Below are 20,135 nucleotides of genomic sequence, written 5' to 3'. Positions count from 1 at the left end.
GCACGGAAGTCGGTTATCGTCGTCTCTAATCCGTTTCAAAGGTCGTCGACGAGTTCTGTCGCGTTTCGCGTCCAGTCCGAACTCCGTGAAAATGATTCGGTGCCTTTGATACAAGTTATTCGCGCGGTGTTTGATTTAAACCGCGCAACTGGCCGGGAGGGTCCACGACTATCTGGCGGATCCGAGTTCAACAGCGGTTCCCAAGCCAAACACTGCAACCGTTTCGGTGCATCTCCATTCTGAAAGTGCTTCGGTCGTTCGAAACGGGAAGTAGCTTTGATCCAATATCGAGTTCCGTGTTTATCCGTTCCTAACCGTAGTAATATCGACGAAAAAAATGTCCAGCCGTGAAACACAGACTCTGGATCAAATTTTCGAATCAAAAATATGGGAAATTAATGAAAATGTACAATAAAAAATAACGAACAGATAGAATTGCATATTTTTGTCGAGACGTCACCCAAATTGAAAAAAATTAAACATTCATACCGATACTTAACACTTTTTTTTCTTGTATAAAGTATGTGGAATACAGTTTATGCATCTATGGGGAATTTTAATTCTCAAAAATGTAAGAAATACTATATTCAGTGAATAACCCTCTACAAAGTTTCAATTTGATTAATTTTATCAATAAAAATACGAGTACCATATAGATTCAGTGTAATTACTGAACAGAAATAATTTTGTAAATAATTTGAACGAGTGCAATTTGTACTTTGAAATATTTTCTTTGATGTGCTTGTCGTCCCGTTTACCGCGTTTCTAGGACTATATCCTTGGCGTGTTCTTCAATAACGTAGAGTACTTCCAGTTTTATTTGCTTGAACAGTAAATATCTCGATATGTTTGAATTTTAAGATGGATATATTCGATCGAACCGAATGCATACTTATGTAACTATGCGGCGCATACTTGGTAAAATCGATGCACTTTCCGCTTGTTGGAATTTCTTAGCATGTATTCAAATTACGATAATTCTCCGCATAGTTTCCGTACGTCGGTTAATAATTGTACATATTCATGCCAGAGTCTATACGTGGATAAATATTTATCGAATATCCTTTTAACAAAATTCCTTTTCTCAAAGATTTCAATGTAAATGTAATTCGACTTCGACTAAACTCAATTCAATTATAGTTCAGTTTTTTTAACACATATTTGTTATTTTTTAGCATGTATAGTACACTTTAACCCTTTTTTTAATATACCAAATATTTTACACACAAAGTCATAAACAAGAAACTATGCGAAGTACTAAATAGTTGAACGCGATACACTGTTTGAAATAATTAATATTTCATGAGACTGACTCCAATTTCTGGAAAGACGCAATATGTATTTAACGTAGTAATATTATTACTGACAATGAAGTGTTGGGCTCAGTCCAAACTAGTTAAAACAATTATACATATCATACTGCGTTACATTATTGTTTCACTATGCACAAATTGAATCAAAGTTGCAACTGGATCTCTGCCTAAATTCTGTCTGCAAGACAAATATTTCACTTTTCGACGCACACGGAAGGAAAGTATCGTAATCGACGAAAATGAAAAAAATTCTTTTTTACCTGGAATTATATGATTCGATTTTGAGCAAACTTGGTTCACGAATAATGTTCTTGAAAAGGATTAAAACATTTTTTACACAATGGACAATTACCAAATACTAATAAACGATTATTCTCTTCGGCTAAAATAGTATTAATATTTACGTGACAAAAGGTACATATTGCTACGTGTTTGTCTCTATTAATTTACCTAAATCCTGAACCAAAGAAGCGATCTTCGCAATGCAGTAGCGGGATGTTTCATCACCATAGAATTATTATATACACACGGGTTGGCTGTTGCATACGCAAATTAAATTGAATTGGTCATTCAAGGCAACTCCGCTAACTGTGGGTGGCCCAGAAAGTGCTTTACAGTGTCGCTACGTGCCTCCATATTTGAGAGACAGACAGCGTCATAGGTTCGCTCGAAGACGCGAGAGATTGGTGGGGTTAAGCTCTGAACGACCTCGATCGGACAGTTGAATTTATTCCACTTTAGTCTGTTTCCAACTTTCGTTACGGTCAGCAGCCAATGTTTGTGTCGTGACGTTTTCAGATCCAATAAGACCTTTATTTATTTCGCGCTGACAAATCCACGGGCAAAACTTATGTGTCCACCCAATTCACAAACATTAGATTAATTTTTTCACCCGCATTTTCAATTTTCTTTCGTATTATCATCACTGATTTAAGGGCGATTTTATCTTTCAATTCTTGAAGGGTATTTATATTTTTATACAGGGTGTTCCCCTGACCAACCCAGGGAAAAATTTTAGTGAGAGATTCTAGAGGCCTAAATAAGACGAAAATCAAGAATACCAATTTGTTGATTGAAGCTTCGTTAAGTAGTTATTAATGTTTAAAGTTCCGTACGTACTGAATTTTTTTCTCAAAAGTGCGTAGGATTTCGGGGGTATGTTTAATGACCAAAAATGGTTGCAATTGACCCCTGAAACTGAAAATAATTTTTTCAGAATGATTGGAAACTTTTCAATTTCGCCGACTTTAAGGAGAAGAGGTGTACGTATAGTCAGACATTATATTTTCAGTAATGAATTTTTTTCTCGGAAGTGTGTAGGATTTCGAGGGTATATCTATTCGCCAAAAATGATTATAATGTACCCCTGCAACCGAAAATAATTTTTTTAGAATGATTAAAAAACTTTTCAATTTCGCCGACAAATTTAAGGGGAATAGGTGTACGCCTGGTCAGACGTTATATTTTCAGTAATTTTTTTCTCAAAAGTGCGTAGGATTTCGGGGGTACGTCTAACCACCAAAAGTGATTGTAATTGACCCCCGCAGCCAAGAATATTTTTTCCAGACGGATTTCAATTTTTTTTTGTCGAAAAATTTTCTCAATCAACAAATTGGTATTTTAGATTTTCGTCTTATATCACTACCTCGACACAAATAAAATGATTAATATTACTGTGATTATTATTTACATAAATCATTATCTCGACGATTTTAAACATGTAAAGTTTATGAAATAACTAATAATATTACAGCTGACTAAACAGTAATATAATTCACACTACATAGTCTTCCTACTTCTGCAGATACATTCCAGAGAAAATGTTTTGTATTTTACTCGTTAAAGAATTCCATTCCGCGAATCGTGACTTCAATTTTTAATTACTTTTCGCCAATTCTGTCTATCGAACGACGAGCCGCTATCGACGCGTTCCGATTAGAACGAATGGCGGAGATTTCTATTGCGTTTCTCGCGGCGCACGGTGGGGCCAGGAGGGTGCATCTTCGCGGACGTTATTTGTATCTGTCGAGAACTGGGCGGGACAATTGCACGGGAACGTTATACACGTTAGAACACTTCTCCCGTTGCACGTGTATACACATTTCCATGGAACAGTCGCTATTGATTGTCTTGACGTGAGGAGAATCCGGGTATCCGCATACGGGGCATCTGCCGTCCCCCTTTCTTACGCCCGCCATAGTACTGTCTAGCGCCGTGCCCCGAATACGGGACACCAGGAGCCGATACCGCATCGCCAGATAATGTTTTTCCGTGGAATCGCTAAGAAAATTACTGGGGAAATAGAGCGTCGTGTTTCACGCTAGACGGGAAAGTGAATCGATTCGACGTACCGTGTATATTACGAACCACCGCTTTTCAAACACGATCGCGACCCATTGCGAGAAGCATGTTTCACTTCGCGACCAGATACGCTTAGGATAACGTGGAACCGACAGAAATAGCGTTACAAATGCACGCCATAATACATAATATAAAAATGAATGAAATTTTGTTGACAGTAGTGAATCGATTACTTTAAGTTTGATCAAATCTCTTCAGAAGTGTGAATAATCTGAGAATAAAAATACACAAGGTTCGTTCGTTCGTTCAATACCACAGGTTTCCATATTTACTAAAATTAATTGTGACTTGTCATGAAACTGTTAACAGTTCAAATTTACCTTGGTGACCTGTGCCCTCGAAAGTAATAATCCAGAATGTTAAGCTTGATTAAATCAATTCAATATATTTTCAGAAGTGTAAATAGTCTTAGAGTAAAAATACACAAGGTTTACTCGTTCGTTCAAGACCACAGGTTTCCATATTTACTAGAGTTAACCGTGACTTGTCATGAAACTATTAACAGTTCAAATTGACCTTGAATCTTGAATGTTTTTTTTTATTAAATCGATTCAATATCTCTTCAGAAATATAAATAATACACAAGGTGCATTCGTGCGTTTAAAACCACAGGTTTCCATATTTACCAAAATTAATTTCGTCGCGAAACTATTAACAGCTCAAATTGGCCTTGAAAGTGATAATTCCGAACGAACTGGAAAATTCTCCATTGTCTGGTCGTAACGAAGACGCTCGTCACCTTCTAACTGTTGCCTCTGCAAATACTTGTGTTTTGAAACTCGTTAAACAGAGAGGACTTAACGCGATGCAATGGATATGCTAGTTTGTTTGTAAGTAGTTTCCACCGTGGAACACACGATAACATTGTTACGTGCATATCTGGAGCAGCGTCGAGCCTGTTTCCTTCCTCTGTTTTCGATTTAGTCAAGGCTGAAGATCCTAGTTCACGCAAGTAGGTCGTCGTGGATGGTAATACAGTGCGTCCTCGAGTTACGCCGAGTACGTAGATACGCAGGTTGTGTGTCCCCATTTACATCCTCATGCATATTTTGTATGAATGTATTTACATGTTGGGAAAAAACATCATTTCCCTATTTCTCTTTCCATAAAGATAAATGTGTCCACCTGTGTTAGAACTATGCTTCTATATGCAATCAATTTACGTGACAAATTACAAATTACACTCATTAACTATGTTTAGTACAATCTTATCCTTAACGTAGTTTCACAATTATGAGGCTACACTCGTCATCAAGTCTTTGTTTTTACAATTAGCTAGGTATTCGTCAAACAATTTATTCTTCTTTCTTATAAGAACAAATTTATAAATGAAATTAAATAGTTTGAACAGTTATTTTAAATTAAAATCGTGAGTTAATACAGAGATCAAATTATCATTGATCATAATTAGTCATCAAGTCTTATGTATTAAAATCAACATATTTTTACATTTGCCAGGTATTCGTCAAACAAATCTATTCTTCTTCCTTGTACGAACAAATTTATAAATAAAATTAAATAGTTTGAACAATTATTTGAGATTAAAATCGTGCACTAATACAGAGATGAAATTATTATTGGAGTTTTCGAGTCGAATTCGTCGAACGAAATTTCTCAACAATTACGTACATTTCTGTATCTATTTTAGGTACATAGCTTTGCGAATAAGTAGAAAGTTCGTGCTGACGACGAATATTTGCAAGCATTTTTTTGCGGCCAAAAGAGAATAAAGCACCTTAGGGACTCGCTAGGACCGAGACGCAGTAAATTGTACAAGCCGATTACGGTTAAGTGCCGCAACATCCATTACAGAGCAGAAACTAAAATTTGATTTCGCGTCCCAGTATCGTTCTTCGGGCCGCATGACTCCCGTCCCGCGTCCTGAATCCACAATAGTCTTGGAACACAGTTACACCGTCAGCTGATACAAGTGGCCGTACGTGATCCGGTAACGGAATGCGGACGGAAAAGTGTAATTGAATTAATAAACTACGACAAAATCTGGCGTAGAGAACTTATTTACCCCGAGGTTGCTGCAACCAGCACTGCGGAGGTCGAAGAATAAACGATTTTCTGCAAACCAGCCACCGTTGACCCAACCTTAACAAGCTTGGAGGTATTATTACTCGCGAAATTATAACTACTATATTTGTCTACGATTTTTATTAATTTCTTCCCTCTCTGTGGTGCACCAATATTTACTATTTAACATTTGTTAAGCATTCAAATTTTATTATATTCGAGAATTAATAAATTACATATGTATAGTTTTCGACAACTGATCCCAAATGAAAATTTTGCTACATTACACTAGCAATTTTGAAGTTTTATAATATTCTATTTTATTTTTTGATAAATACGGAGCAAAATGGTGGAAGTTTAATGAAAATCGATTGGGCAAATTTTGAGTTAATCTGAAGCAAATTGGACGGACAAAAATTCTAAAAAGATACTCTATGGATAGAGTCAAAATTTGACAATTTTTAAATTAAAATTCTACTTGCGTAGATGTTTAGTATAATAGTTGAATAGAATTGGGGGGGGGGTTGAGAGCCATAGTGGTGTGAGTCCAAATTCTTCAAATTTGAATTAACACTGGATTTGAAACCTTCGAGCTGTCTTCTATTTATCATCAAAATCGATTTACTTGCAAGTTCATACTTTGTCATTAAATAAAGTTGTCATTTCGAACCATAATGTTGTAAGTCCACCTTACGCTCTATTATTAATACTTCTACATAAAAATTAAATACTATATTATACGTTATATTATATGTGGCACGTTTATGGCCGCTGTAGATGGCGCTTTACGCTGGAGTACTGGTCGACCATAGGGGAACCCCCAAGTAGAATTCGTCAGTCGGTCGCGGGGAATTCCCATACTTGTGTATTACTATCGAAACAGTTTTATAAAATATCGCTTCTTCCCTAGCTTTGCAATTTCGCTGTATGGTTTATTAGACCTGAATAAATTACATTTTTTTATTATATTGTACGTTAAAAATTATTATTCATTAAAAATGTGTTCATTACTAAATTTGTATTAATCGATATGTTTCTGAAATTTTAATCCAGAATTTAAACATCCTTCAATTATTTTTATATACAGACATTTTTTAACACTTTTCTACATTAACGTATCTTTTAGATATGTTCTTTTAACGCTAATACTTATCTGGAATCTTTGTAATCAACGATTGCAAAACATTATTTTATGCGAAATGATGGAATAGTGGAAACAGTGGAATAAGTCCATCTCGATGGTTGTTTCACTCCAGAATTTAATCCTTCAATTTTTCTATACAGAAATATATTTCTGAGCTTGTTAAAGTGTTTTTACAACTTTAACATGTATCTAGATTTTTTCAAACAACGAACACAAAACATCATTTTACCCAGAATAGCTAAAAATGTGACTTGCACCACTACGTCTTTCAACCCTCCAATTCGCAATAATGCAATTTTTCTTCCAATCGTGTCATCAAAATAAATTGCTAACAATGAACACAAAACATCATTTTACCCAGAATAGCTGAAAATGTATCTTACACCACTACGTCTTTCAACCCTCCAATTAGCAATAATGCAATTTTTCTTTCAATCGTGTCATCAAAATGAATTGCTAACAATATCAACGAGTTCCCTAACGCCAAGTTTGCGATCTAAACGTGTCCCTGCTGGTCCAATATTTGAACGAAAGAAAAGAATAATCGAAAACTAAGAACCACCCCGCGTAACGTCCAAAAGATGTCCTTTTGTTCGACTGGCGAAACGAGCGGGTTAACCGCGGCGGCGTCTCGCGGCCAAACAATTTCCGAGGATTAAAGTCGCGAATGTACGAGCACGGGGGCAGACAACCGCCTTACCAGACCGCGTAAACCCACGGCGGAAACTTTCAACGAAATACACCTTAATTAGCTGGAATATCGTCGCGTCGAGCGGGATACGGCGGACCGCCGCAACGAATCTCCCCTGGTTCTCCGCATCCAGGCTTCTTTTCTACTTTTTTCCACTCCCGGCTCTCCGGGCTCTTTTCTTTGTTTTCCCATAGCACCTCCGCGGGGGCCGTAATCTTTGAAATGAGTCCGCGGGCTGGTTTCTCGCAACGGAACACGGCCTACATATCCGGGGCTTCTCCCCAGAGCCAACTGGGGGGGGGGAGGCGTTCCTCTAAAGACGGAAAAAGTGATTTCTCGCTTCTTCGTTCGCCGGGAACGATCTCAACGGGTGCACGTAGGTGGGTCACCGGGTCACAGCCGCATCGTTCTACTCCGTTATTATACCTAGCTGTCGATCGTTCCACTGTTGTTGGCTCCTGGCCATTTTCGGGATGACGAAGAATCGAGGCGGGACTGGTCTCGAATTCCCGCGATAATGCATCGGGGCTCGCGGTGTGGCTGACTGCTCGGAACGAAGTAATTATAAGTACCCGGAGCACAATTCACGACTGTGAAAAATCGACAGGAATTTTTTGCTCGACGTGTAGAGAGGGAATTTTGTAATTTGACGAATCTTTGATTTAACCCCGAGTCGGAGGGGGTCAGTGAAATTTTCCTGATGAGAATGACACCAGAGGCGATCTTAAAATTTTTAAGGAATGATTCATGGAACTATAGACGTGAGATAGGAAATAATTTTTATTTATTTATTGAAGATACGCGTGAGCGGATTTATTGATTGCGAGAGTTCGCCAGGGGACTCATCGATAAGCTATTACGGCCTTAGACACGCCTCTTAGTTGGAAACAGGATTCTATAAGAGAAACCATGGTTCAAACTCGGTACTATGAGAACCGCCATTTTCTGGCAAATTATATGTTCGAACCGTGGCTTCTCTTGTGGAAGCCTGTTTCCAACCGAATAGCCTCATCTGTAAGTCCTCTAGGAGATCTAGGATGAAACACTATAGTTTCCAGTGCTCTCAGGATCAATCACACAAATGTTACACCAATTATTAATATAACATTGATCAACTATTTACCTCTCAAAGAGTACAATACAACATTGCTCAATTTTCCAAATTAACTTTCATGATCGTTTACAAATACGTATTTTACGAAAAACAGAGTAAATATACTGGACAATGATCTAGGATGGAAGGCTATAATTTTCAGTGCTCTCAGGATCAATCACACCAATTATTAATGTAACATTCATCAACGATTTATCTCTCGAAGAGTGCAATACAACATTGCTCAATTTTCCAAATTAACTTTCGTGATTATTTACAAACGATTTTACGTATTTTACGAAAAGCAGAGTAAATATACTGGACAATGATCTAGGATGGAAGGCTATAATTTTCAGTGCTCTCAGGATCAATCACACAACTATCACATTATTAATATAACATTGATCAACTATTTACCTCTCAAAGAGTGCAATACAATATTGCTCAATTTTCCAAATTAACTTTCATGATCCTTTACAAACGATTTTACGTATTTTACGAAAAGCAGAGTAAATATACTGCATAATGTATTGCAGTGTTTTATTTTCGTCTCAGTTATTTTTGGGATTCAAATTTGATTTCAGACATGGAACTCTTGTATGAATGGTTCCGTGAAACGTATTGGGATGTAATATTTCTATCATGTAGAAAGTAGTATTTTGCTGGGACGATGGGTTTCGATATACTTCTGTTATTTCGAATCGAAAAGGATGTAATATTTCAGGGGTTTCGACGACAAAAAAATATTGTAAGGGCGACGGTTCGATTCGGGATGTATGTTTGTCGAGTATTCATTTTAGACGGAATTTTGATAAATGTTCGGGCAATGTTTTGTAGTTTTGATCGATAGGGACGTAGTGTGTGGCCTCTTAACTATTTCCCGCCATTTTTCGAACAATTCTTAATTGCGATATTAATTGCACAGCGCGATTTTCTAATAATATACAGGATGAGGCACGAATTAGTCCCGATTTTTCAGCCCATTTCAATGATCTGACAGAAAAATACTTTCTATCGAAGTTAATCAATATTTACAAGAAATTACAATTGCTTAAATTTAACAACAAATTGATTTTCGATAGAAAATTAAGATCACTGTTGTATTTTTGAACGGAAGTGGGTATTTTTAACTTCATAGGAAGAAAAATTGCCACAATATTTACTTTATTAATAGCATTACATTTATTCAACTTCAGGACTTAACACACAAAATAAAACCAAACTGAAAACAAGCATGTTAAAAAGGTGCATGTAATTAGTAGTTGAATTAAATATTCTGCAACGCAAAATTCTATTCTTTGTAATAAAATTTTATGTGCAGCTACAATTAGAGAACTTCTTTGTAAACTTCTACACATTTTGTAGAAATTTTCTTTATATTTTGTAGGTTGAGTTTTGAAGATGAATACATAAGCATTCGTAATGTTTACATTCATTTGTTTACGCCCAAATACGAGAACTTATTGTTATATATCGTCGAATAATTTCAAATATTGTGGCAATCGATTGGAGGCAATTTTTCTTTTAATATCATCTGAAACTCACAGTGTAGCAGATCGTTGAATTTGTCTCGGCCTCGTTTACAATATTATGAAGTTAAAAGTACCCAGTTCCATTTAAAAATATAACAGTAACCTTAATTTTCCATTGAAAATCAATTTGTTTCTAAATTTAAGCAACTGCAATACTAAATAACTTCGATAGGAAACATTTTTTTATCAGATCATCGAAAGGGGTTGAAAAATCGTGAAAAATCATTTGCAACAGAGCAAACTGGTGATCATTAAAAACCAGAAACAAATAAATCCCCTCTCTGAAAGAAACTTTGAAAGAAAAACCGTCATTTATTCACAAAATTATTAGCCAACCAAACGAATCATTAAAAAAACATCTTTCTATGAATCTAACAAACTCAATCGTGATTTCTTGGACGTTTCAAAGTTCCCATTTGTCAGTTATAATTTGTCCATCGTCTCCAGAGCAATAATTTACCATTCTCTATGGAACCGTGGCTGCAATATAAGGCGAGGTACGAATCGTCCAACGTAAATTGATATTTACGGCGGGAATTTTTTCGAAGCCGGGCGTTCGGTAAAAGCGATCAATATCGAAAACGATCGAGGCTCCCGGCGCATATTACTCTCCTCTTTCGATGCACGGGACTCGCCGATAGCGATTTTTCATCACTTTCCGCGTTCCCGCCGGACGGTATCTACACAACGCTTTGATATCCAACAGAGACGATAACGTTACTTTCCATTATCTGTTGCAGAGTTTACGGAACATGATGACAGCCAATACAACGGACGCCTGTGAAACTCATGATCCTTGCCAGCACGACGGAATCTGTATTTCCACCGATAGCGGACCCATCTGCGATTGCCGGTCCGACGATTACGAGGGCGCCTATTGTGAGAAAGGTAGGTTATTTTACCATACGGGGTGCTTTCTTGTTTACAACCCCGTGCACGAAAATCTCGTTGGCCGATGTTTACGTACACGCTGGAACGTATGTACGTCCTTCGCGTTTATCGCTTCGATCTTGATCCCCGCGGATCGAGCTTTTATGCGAATCCACAGCGCACGGGGGACACGGTCGACCATTATCGCCTTAATATCCCTGTAACAATAGCACCGCGGAATTTGCTTGACAAAAGTACTCGGAGCACAAAGACACAGGTGGATATTTTCTTCCCGAGTCGACACACTTTCGAGGTATTAATATTATCTCCATAATTTTCAAAGCTAGACTTCTTCTGATGGAATCGTACTGGGTTTCGAATCCGACGACGAAACTCGTTAGGTGTAATTAATTCTATTTAATCACGGAGCGTGAATAGCTGTATTACAGCGATATTATAACGTCACTTTATTATAAATTATGTGGAACAGTTGAGTGAATAAGGATTATACGTTTTTATTTCAACGAGGATTATCTCTGTAAATTTTTTAATTTCTCTTATTGCGATTTTTTTTGAAAAATTTCATGCCAAGAAATACTCTGTAAAGTAGTCATGTTCCTTCAGCTTCAAAAATTTCATATCATATTAGAATTTGCAAAACTGAAATCAGATTGGACACTCCAAAAATAATGAATTATTAATTTATATTGACGAATCGACGAGTCAAGTTCGATCGAAACAATATCAAAGTTCATTTTTATATTTCGAAAGTACAATATTCGGAATAATTATTATTTATTCAAAACTGCAGAGAATCATCCACGTGACATGTGACGTTTCCAGCATGAAATAGAGTTCAAACTTCGTATGCAAAATATATCCGCGTAGACGATCTGCAAACTCTTGATCATCTATTTGATAATGAAATGTAATTAAGGTAATGAACAGAATAATTGGGATGCTGTTCTATATGGATACAACTGATGCTGGTAGTTGGGTTTACTATATGCTCTGAATTATCGATCACTATCAAATATAGCGGTACCTTCAGCCCGTTTCAGTTTGGAAGTTAGGTTACGCTCTGTACCCTGTTATACTCGGTGTCCCGTAGCATGTGGGACACAATTTCAATGACGAATTTCAGACAATAATAAAAGTTAATCGCTTAATTAGAATTTCAGATAAGAATTATGATTGTATTTCTATTTAGACATTTTGTAGCTATGAATTTTTAACAACTCTGTGAATTTCTTCAAATAGTCCAATAATTTAAAGGATTTCAATGAGTAAGAATAAAAGATACCTCTTCGAAATCGAAATAAGCACAATTTAAAACGAAAACAATTATTCTTTAGGGACTAAAATCACCAATTTAAAGTCGTCAATTTTACAATTAATTACAGATAAGAATTATAATTCTGTTTCTATTTAGGCATTTTGTAGTTACAAATTTTTAACATCTCCCCTCCGTGAATTTCTTTGAGTAATTTGATAATTTAAAGAATTTTAACGAATAAGAATAAAAGGTCCCTCTTTGAAATCGAAATAAGCACAATTATTCGTCAAGAATTCAAATCATCAATTTAAAATCGTCAATTTTACAATTAATTACAGTTAAGAATTATAATTCTGTTTCTATTTAGACATTTTGTAGCTACGAATTTTGATCAACTTCCCTTCGTGAATTTCTTCGAGTAGTCTATAATTAAAATAGTCGAGTAGTCGATAATTATAAAGATTTCAACGAATAAGAATAAAGAATCCCCCTTTGAAGTCGAAATAAGCACAATTTAAAACGAAAACAATTATTCCTGAGGAACACAAATCACCAATATAAAATCGTTCATAATTTAAAATCGTCAATTATAAATTACAAACAGAAAAGTTGCTCGTCTCAATACACGGTTGTCAGAATATCGAAAATACGATCAGTCTTTCGCGACTGCCTCTGAGATTCAATGTTCCTTATCCTGTCGCGACATGGAATTCCACTCTTCGGTAATATTTAACGCAATAACGGAAGCACGATCTTCCACTCTTGAGCAACAATGCTTAATGCAATAACAGAAGTTCGGATGTTAACGACGATAATAAAACTTGTAGCGACGATCGTCCAGCGAACGGTTATTTTTAATATACCGGTACTGTTCGATAACACCGTCGAATTTTAATAACACTGTTTTCAGTTACCATCGGAAAGCATGATTTATTATTGTACCCGCGACATCCAATATTTCACAAATATTTCACGTCTCGCGAACGGTACGGACCCCGACGTACAATCCAATTAATCGCGATACCGGCGCCATCCCCTTTTTGCAATCAGCTTTTTACACCGCTACACTTTCCGCGCTGTTAATCCGTTAATGCCGTGCAACCTGAAACTTTCCTAAAAGCGATATCGATCATCGCGTCGCGACAACGTCGATCCCTAACGCATGCTCGCCGATGTCGGGGAAAATTTAAATCATCCCCACCAGGCGCAACAAACACGTGGTTCGATCCATTTTGTAATTTTTGTACGCGGTTTTGTCACTCGTACACTATGTAGTCCCAATTGTTGAGCCACTCTGATAGCAATTCCTTGGTGAAATCAATTTCTATGGAGTAATTAACGTCACGAATTAGGGGCTTGTTTATTCGACGATTGACCATCGAAACCATCGAATCTGTAACATTATGGTTCGTCGCGTAGTACCTTGTTCGCGAGACTTTGCTTGAAAATATAATTTTTCGAACAATCACCCGGCGCCATTAATCGTTAATTGCCTCTAAATCGTGTACATAGTGCACTGTTATCAAATTAGTGTCGCGAAATATTGGCCGTTGTAATTTTGTTAAACGACGCTTGTAATTAAAAATTTAATTACAACTTCGGTGTACGTATTATACGCAGAATGCGTGTCTATAACGTACACAAGATATTAATATACGTTATTAATTTAATACATTACCTACTTTGTTCATCGAATGGTCTGTTAATATTCATATCTTTATGGTAAAATTCTTAATGCAGGATAGAATTTATATTTTCTCTAACAAGCATTGGATTTTTTCGTAATTAATTTTAAAAATATATATTATTATTATTTTAGGAAATATATAAGATATTGTGTATGGAATAAAAAATCCCAAGTTTGGAATTGTTTAACGTATTCCTGAAAAATTAAACAGAACAAAAACAGGAAAAAATAAATAATTATCAAGGTTAGGAGATCCATGGATAGTTTTATTATTTCAACAGTGGAAAGCTCAAAAGTAATTACCATTCTGAGATCTGTTAATTGTACTTAGTAATTTTTCAACTTCACAGTATAATTTAAAATTTTTTTAATTCTCTGCAAGAGAACTACTCAAATGAGTTTTTTAATGTGTTCTATATTATAAAGAAAAAATTTGTATTGTCATACATTTCAAATTTTCTATCAACAATTTATGCTTGCATTAATACATCTCGAAGTAAGTTATTCTACGTGAAAAAATATTTTCCAGGCAATAATAGGTTAAAGTAAATATTGTTAAAGCCCAGTAAGATGACAAAGGGTTGATCTATCGATCTAAATAGTAAAATTGTAATATAGCATTCGATGGGTTAATATCGATGAATGTTTTTCGCGAATAGTTGCGTTCGGTTTTCCGTTTAGCCTCTTAACAGAGAGCCATTCGGTCGGTTCGAACGTCCTCTCTCAATTATACGGGTCCGTGGATCACTTACGCTCTTTTTCTTCCAAAAGTCTGTAAAGAATGCAAGATCACGCCCGGGCAGATTTAAAAGGTCGGGGACCGCGCGAGCGAAAGTCCGTGTTTCCCCGTGGATAAGCAGCGATTCGGGATTTAGTTTAATTGCGATTTACTATGCGAGATAACACCCGAACGCTCAGGGAGCACTTGCACATACTAATGCCTAGTCTCCTTCGCGTTTGTTTCCCCAAAAATGGCTGCTTGTTATGCGACGAAGAAATTCACCTTCGATAAACCTGATTTTAATACATTTGAATAAATTTTGCATTTTTATCATCGCCTCTTTATGGCCACCATTGCTGGAATTCTGATTTCCACGATCGAATCTCTGGGAAAATAAACTCAGGCGAACGAGTCTCAGACCTCATTCAACGATGCATTAATAATACTTTCAACAAGTTTCATGCATTAATTTCGAATCATTCATCCATTGCACGAATCTCATTTCATCTTTCAGATATCACTCCTTCCTTAATCAATACTTTAACCGAACATATATATATCAATCGTGAATTACAGAAATTGTTATATTTTATTAAAAAATTTTATTAAATTGTTATATAACAAGTTTCATGCAATAATTTCGAATCATTCATCCATTCCACGAATCTCATTTCATCTTTCAGATATCAGTCCTTCCTTAATCAATACTTTAATCAAACATATATATATCAATCGTGAATTACAGAAATTGTTATATTTTATTAAAAAATTTTATTAAATTGTTATATAACAAGTTTCATGCAATAATTTCGAATCATTTATCTGTTGCACGAATCTCATTTCATCTTTCAAATATCACTCCTTGATTAATCAATACTTTAACCGGACACACACATATATATATATATCAATCGTGAATTATAGTAAATTACAGAAATTGTTATATTTCATTAAAAAATTGTATTAAATTGTCATTCATCCATTGCACGAATTTCACGATTTCATCTTTCAGATATCACTACTTGGTTAATCAATACTTTAACCGAACATATATATACCAATTGTGAATTGCAGTAAATTACAGAAATTTTTATATTTTATTATAAGACGTACGAAATAAATTTCTAACTTCTCTCCAAATAATCGTATATCGATCGTTTCGAAACCATAATTGTTCAGGGTCGAAATACTTGGAGGTCGAAATTCATAATGTTCATGTAGAATAAGATGTTGACCAGGAATATAGCCAAGCACTAAACGGGTAAATAAGACCACTTAGAAAGTGCTCCTTAAAAGCTGCCCTGTGTTCCAGGTTTTAAGCACCGACCCTTTTCGCAGCGTGCATTCTGTTTCTCTTTCATTAAGCAATCGTACAGTAGCTTGTAACTTTTGGATCGCGTGCATCCAGTCTATTACAAACGGAAAAAGCTGCACTTAGGTTCGCTCTAAAGCCCATTCGGAGGCGCATTTAAATGAAACCATAACTTCGTTCCTTCGAATCAATTCCCCCACGGCTCGCGCGCGCTATTCCCAACGTGAAGCAATTAATTCGAGTACTTTTTCCCCCTTAAAAAATACGGAAATACTTGGTCGATAGAGTCGAGCAAGAAAATGTTTCGAACGGTCAGCCAACGGTGCACTTACTTTACGTGGAAATTGCGAATCATTCTCCGGCACGCAGAAATCGAACGTCACGAGCAGACGACGCGTTTTCACGTCCAGGGAAACTCGGTTTCCACGTTTCGTGACATTTTATTTTGACGCGGTCGGTTATGAAAATTCGCGCCGTTAAATCCAACCAGCGCTTCCAGAGCAATTCTCGTTTTTCGAGAAACGTTTGTTATCCACCCGGTGCGCCCTTCTTCGAGCTGCGTTTCGCTTCCTTACTATTCAAAGGCGTATCGATGCTCTGAATTAATTCCGCCCCCCCCCCTTCGGGGGCTCATTGTTGCATAAAACACGCTCGTGCTCGCGGCGCGAATTTATCGCGCGATTAACGTAATGCACGCTCCCCGTACGAATCGTTAATTCACGCGTGACACACCAGTGTACAGGTTGGGGGGGGATTTATAATTGTTCAGTCGGGTAACTATAGTTTTGACGATAGGAAAACATTCAGAAAGCAAGACACTATTTTATTCTGATTTTAGTTTGGTGAATAATATATTTTTAATAAATTGAGGAATATAGTTTGGAAACAGAGTGTGAAAATAATTTACAATTTTCTGTTTAGAATAATCACAGTGTGCAATGTTTACATTAAATATTGGAAGCAAAACACTATTTTATTCTGATTGAAATTTAATTTTATTTCGATGAACGAAATTCCAGAAACTTGGTTATCAAATTGAGGAACACACTTCTTGGAAACAGGGTATAAAAATAATTTACAATTTGCTGTCCATAATAATCACAGTGTGAGCAATGTTTATATCAAATGACGAACAATTAGCTTTGCTATTTTGATTTCTATTCGCAATTTCGAGACATTTGGTATTGATTAAAATTTAAAATCGTGATTGTTTCGTTTTTCTGATCGACGAGTCGAATTTTCGATGTTCATCAGTGTTTAATATCGGAATGGAGAATGTTCAGGGAAGCAGAGTTCCGTCGTAATGTCATTCCCTTTGCGCGGAGGTTTGCTTTAATGGTTTGTCGAATTTCCTGGAGCAGAAAACGGTGACATCGTTACGTTCCCTTTTTCACGCGTTACTCTTCAATCCCTGCTGAGCTCCTCCACCGAGGAACGCTCGCTCCCCTGCGGTATTTGTAAGAGATCCCAACGGACTGATTATTCTGACCATAATAAATCCTCCACTTCGTTTTTCTTCCCGTGTTCCCGTGCAGCGGCCGCGCCGTTCCATCGTCCGTTTCTCTTTCGTTCCGTGAAAGCCTGACGCGGAGCTTCAACATGGTCATTAAATCTGGGAAATTACGTTATGTCGCGTATAACGACCATTTCTGTCCGCCGGGGAAGACAATCGCGTCCACGGGAAAAGCTGTTAACGGTAGCGTTGAAAAATTAAAGCGAAATTCTGGTTGACTTTAGGCTTATATTTATCGCGCGTATCTAACAGGCTGGGAAACATCGATAACTGTCGGTAGAGATGAAACGAATGTTCGCTCTCTGTTGCCCCGAATCACAATTTTTTTTTTTCCATTTAATTGAAACGATGTTTGAAATTCTGGTTTAGGTACGGGGGAGGAAACAGAGGAATACAGTGCTTGATTTACCCATCACTGACATTTAGTGTTTCCGAATCGAGAAGTTCAACAGTGCGAGTCATTGGTCAGGAAATAATTTAGATTACCCCCTCCCTTAATCTCCGCAGTGGGATCGAGGAATTCTAAACATCTGCTCGATCTATAACACGCTGTTATCTACGTACAATAATACGAATATTTACATTGCATGACTTTAACTTTAATGTATTTATTGTTGTTATTTTGTTTGAAAAAAGAAGTTAGTTCTTATGTAAAAATACATAAAAAAATGTGGAACAGAAATTATTGAAACATAATCTTTCGAAAAAGTCCATTTTAGATACCTCAAAGAAGGTACATTAAAACTTGCCTGACCATATCTCGTTTTTTCTACTTGCATTTATATTTATGAATATTAAAAGTGAAATCGTTTACTTTAATTGCTTCAGACTAGTTATAAAATAGTGAAATCGATAGGAAACGAGATATATATCGCTATGGGTATGTTATAAACATCGTTGCAAGTAGAAAGAACCAATATTGATCAGACCCTCTTTAAAATCAATTTTCTAGAAACAGAAAGTTCCTAATTGAAAAATCTTATATTATATTTTCGATATTTAATTTTGTACAGTGCATCAGGCTATTTATATTTCTATCTTTCTATATTAATTTATTTTTATCATAGTTGTATATGTTTCTCTATCAAAAGCTAAATTTATTTCATTATTAGATTATTTTACACACTAACATTGTTAAAATAGTCAAAAACGTTCAATATTAGTATCTGCATGAGATTTACAAATTTTAAACAATGGTGAGAGAATGTATGAGATTGCTGTCTGACCAATGGTTGACCTGTTCCACTGAACAGACTTATTTTACACACTACCATAATTGAAATGGTCGAAAACGTTCAATATTAATATATGCTTGAGATTTACAAGCTTCAAACAATAGTGAGAAAATGTATGATACTTTTGTCTGACTAATGATTGACCTGTTCTACTGAAAAGACTAAAACCAGCTCTATCGTTGTTTCACCTGAATCAAAAGACTATAAATGATTTGTTTAGCAATTGAAATTTAAAATTACAATATTTTTTTGCAGAAACAATTCCTTTCAATGCATTTTAGCCAAATTTCCGATAATTTTCTTGTGTAACGAAAATGTAAGCATAAATTTTTTAAATTTCTATTGGTAATCTATTATCAGGATTTAAATAGACTAAAACCAGCTCTATCATTGACTCACCTAAATCAAAAGAATATAAATGATTTGTTTAGCGATTAGAATTTAAAAGTACAATATTTTTTTTCTATAAACAATTCCTTTCAACGCATTTTAACCAAATTTCTGGTAATTTTCTTGTGTAACGAAAATGTGAGGAGTTCTTTTTTAAATTTCTATTGGAAATCTATTAAGAGGATTTAAGACCATTCACGATTTCGCGCTATAGGTGGGTCATTGGATCTTGGTGTTGATCGATTGTCTTGCTCGATGGAATGGAAATGGTATGAGCGGGATGTCGACGATAAACGGCGAACAAGGTGAACGAGGAATTCGAGCATCGGCTTCGTTATTGCGACGGTGGTTTAACCCCTTTCTCAAGACTGTTGATTGTCGACCTACTTCACTCATGGCGGTACGGCGTACCATATTCCCGGAATAATTTAATCTTGATTATATTAAATCGGCCAACGACAATCACAACTCCTTGCTCTCGACATCGGTAATACCGCGATCGAATTATTCAACGACTCGAATGCCAGAGATAATTATGAAATAACCTTACAGAATTCGCATAAATTAAATCAGACACTTTAAATGAAAATTAATAACGCCAAATACAATTTTATTTTTTTACTTCGAAAATTGTTATATTCTATTTTTTAATCATAATTTTACGAAAATTTACTATTTATTGAACATATCTGTAACATACACGATCAAAATTTCTGTCAGTCGTTCAATAACGCAAAATGTGATAAATTTGATATTTTTTGGTATATTCTATTGTTTAATCATAATTTAATGAAAATTTACTCTCTACTGGATATATCTGTAACATACACGAACGATTAAAGTTTCTGTCAGTCGTTTATTAAAATTCTGCATAGTGTTTAATATGGTATTTCGCGAGTTGAACGGAAGAATGGATTCGGAATGACAAATAGTTCGCTGTTTATTTTGTCGAGCTGAACGCGTACACCGGAACGG

The 20,135-nt window shown here is 36.0% G+C and overlaps 1 protein-coding gene across 1 annotated transcript in view; it reads left to right on the top strand.

The window, feature by feature from the left end:
* Positions 1-20,135, top strand: part of LOC122399111 (neurexin-1) — a 455,816-nt gene that overhangs the window by 152,706 nt on the left and 282,975 nt on the right. Inside the window, exon 3 of the mRNA XM_043399529.1 lies at positions 10,897-11,044. Coding sequence (XP_043255464.1) covers positions 10,897-11,044 — 148 coding nt within the window. The remainder of the gene's footprint in view (positions 1-10,896; positions 11,045-20,135) is intronic.

Source organism: Colletes gigas, unplaced genomic scaffold (genome assembly GCF_013123115.1).
Source record: "Colletes gigas isolate AHSC1104 unplaced genomic scaffold, ASM1312311v1 Colletes_gigas_Sc00012, whole genome shotgun sequence".
Classification (NCBI taxonomy): domain Eukaryota; kingdom Metazoa; phylum Arthropoda; class Insecta; order Hymenoptera; family Colletidae; genus Colletes; species Colletes gigas.
Note: the sequence above shows the minus strand (reverse complement) of the source record. Positions and strands in the feature narration are given on the sequence as shown.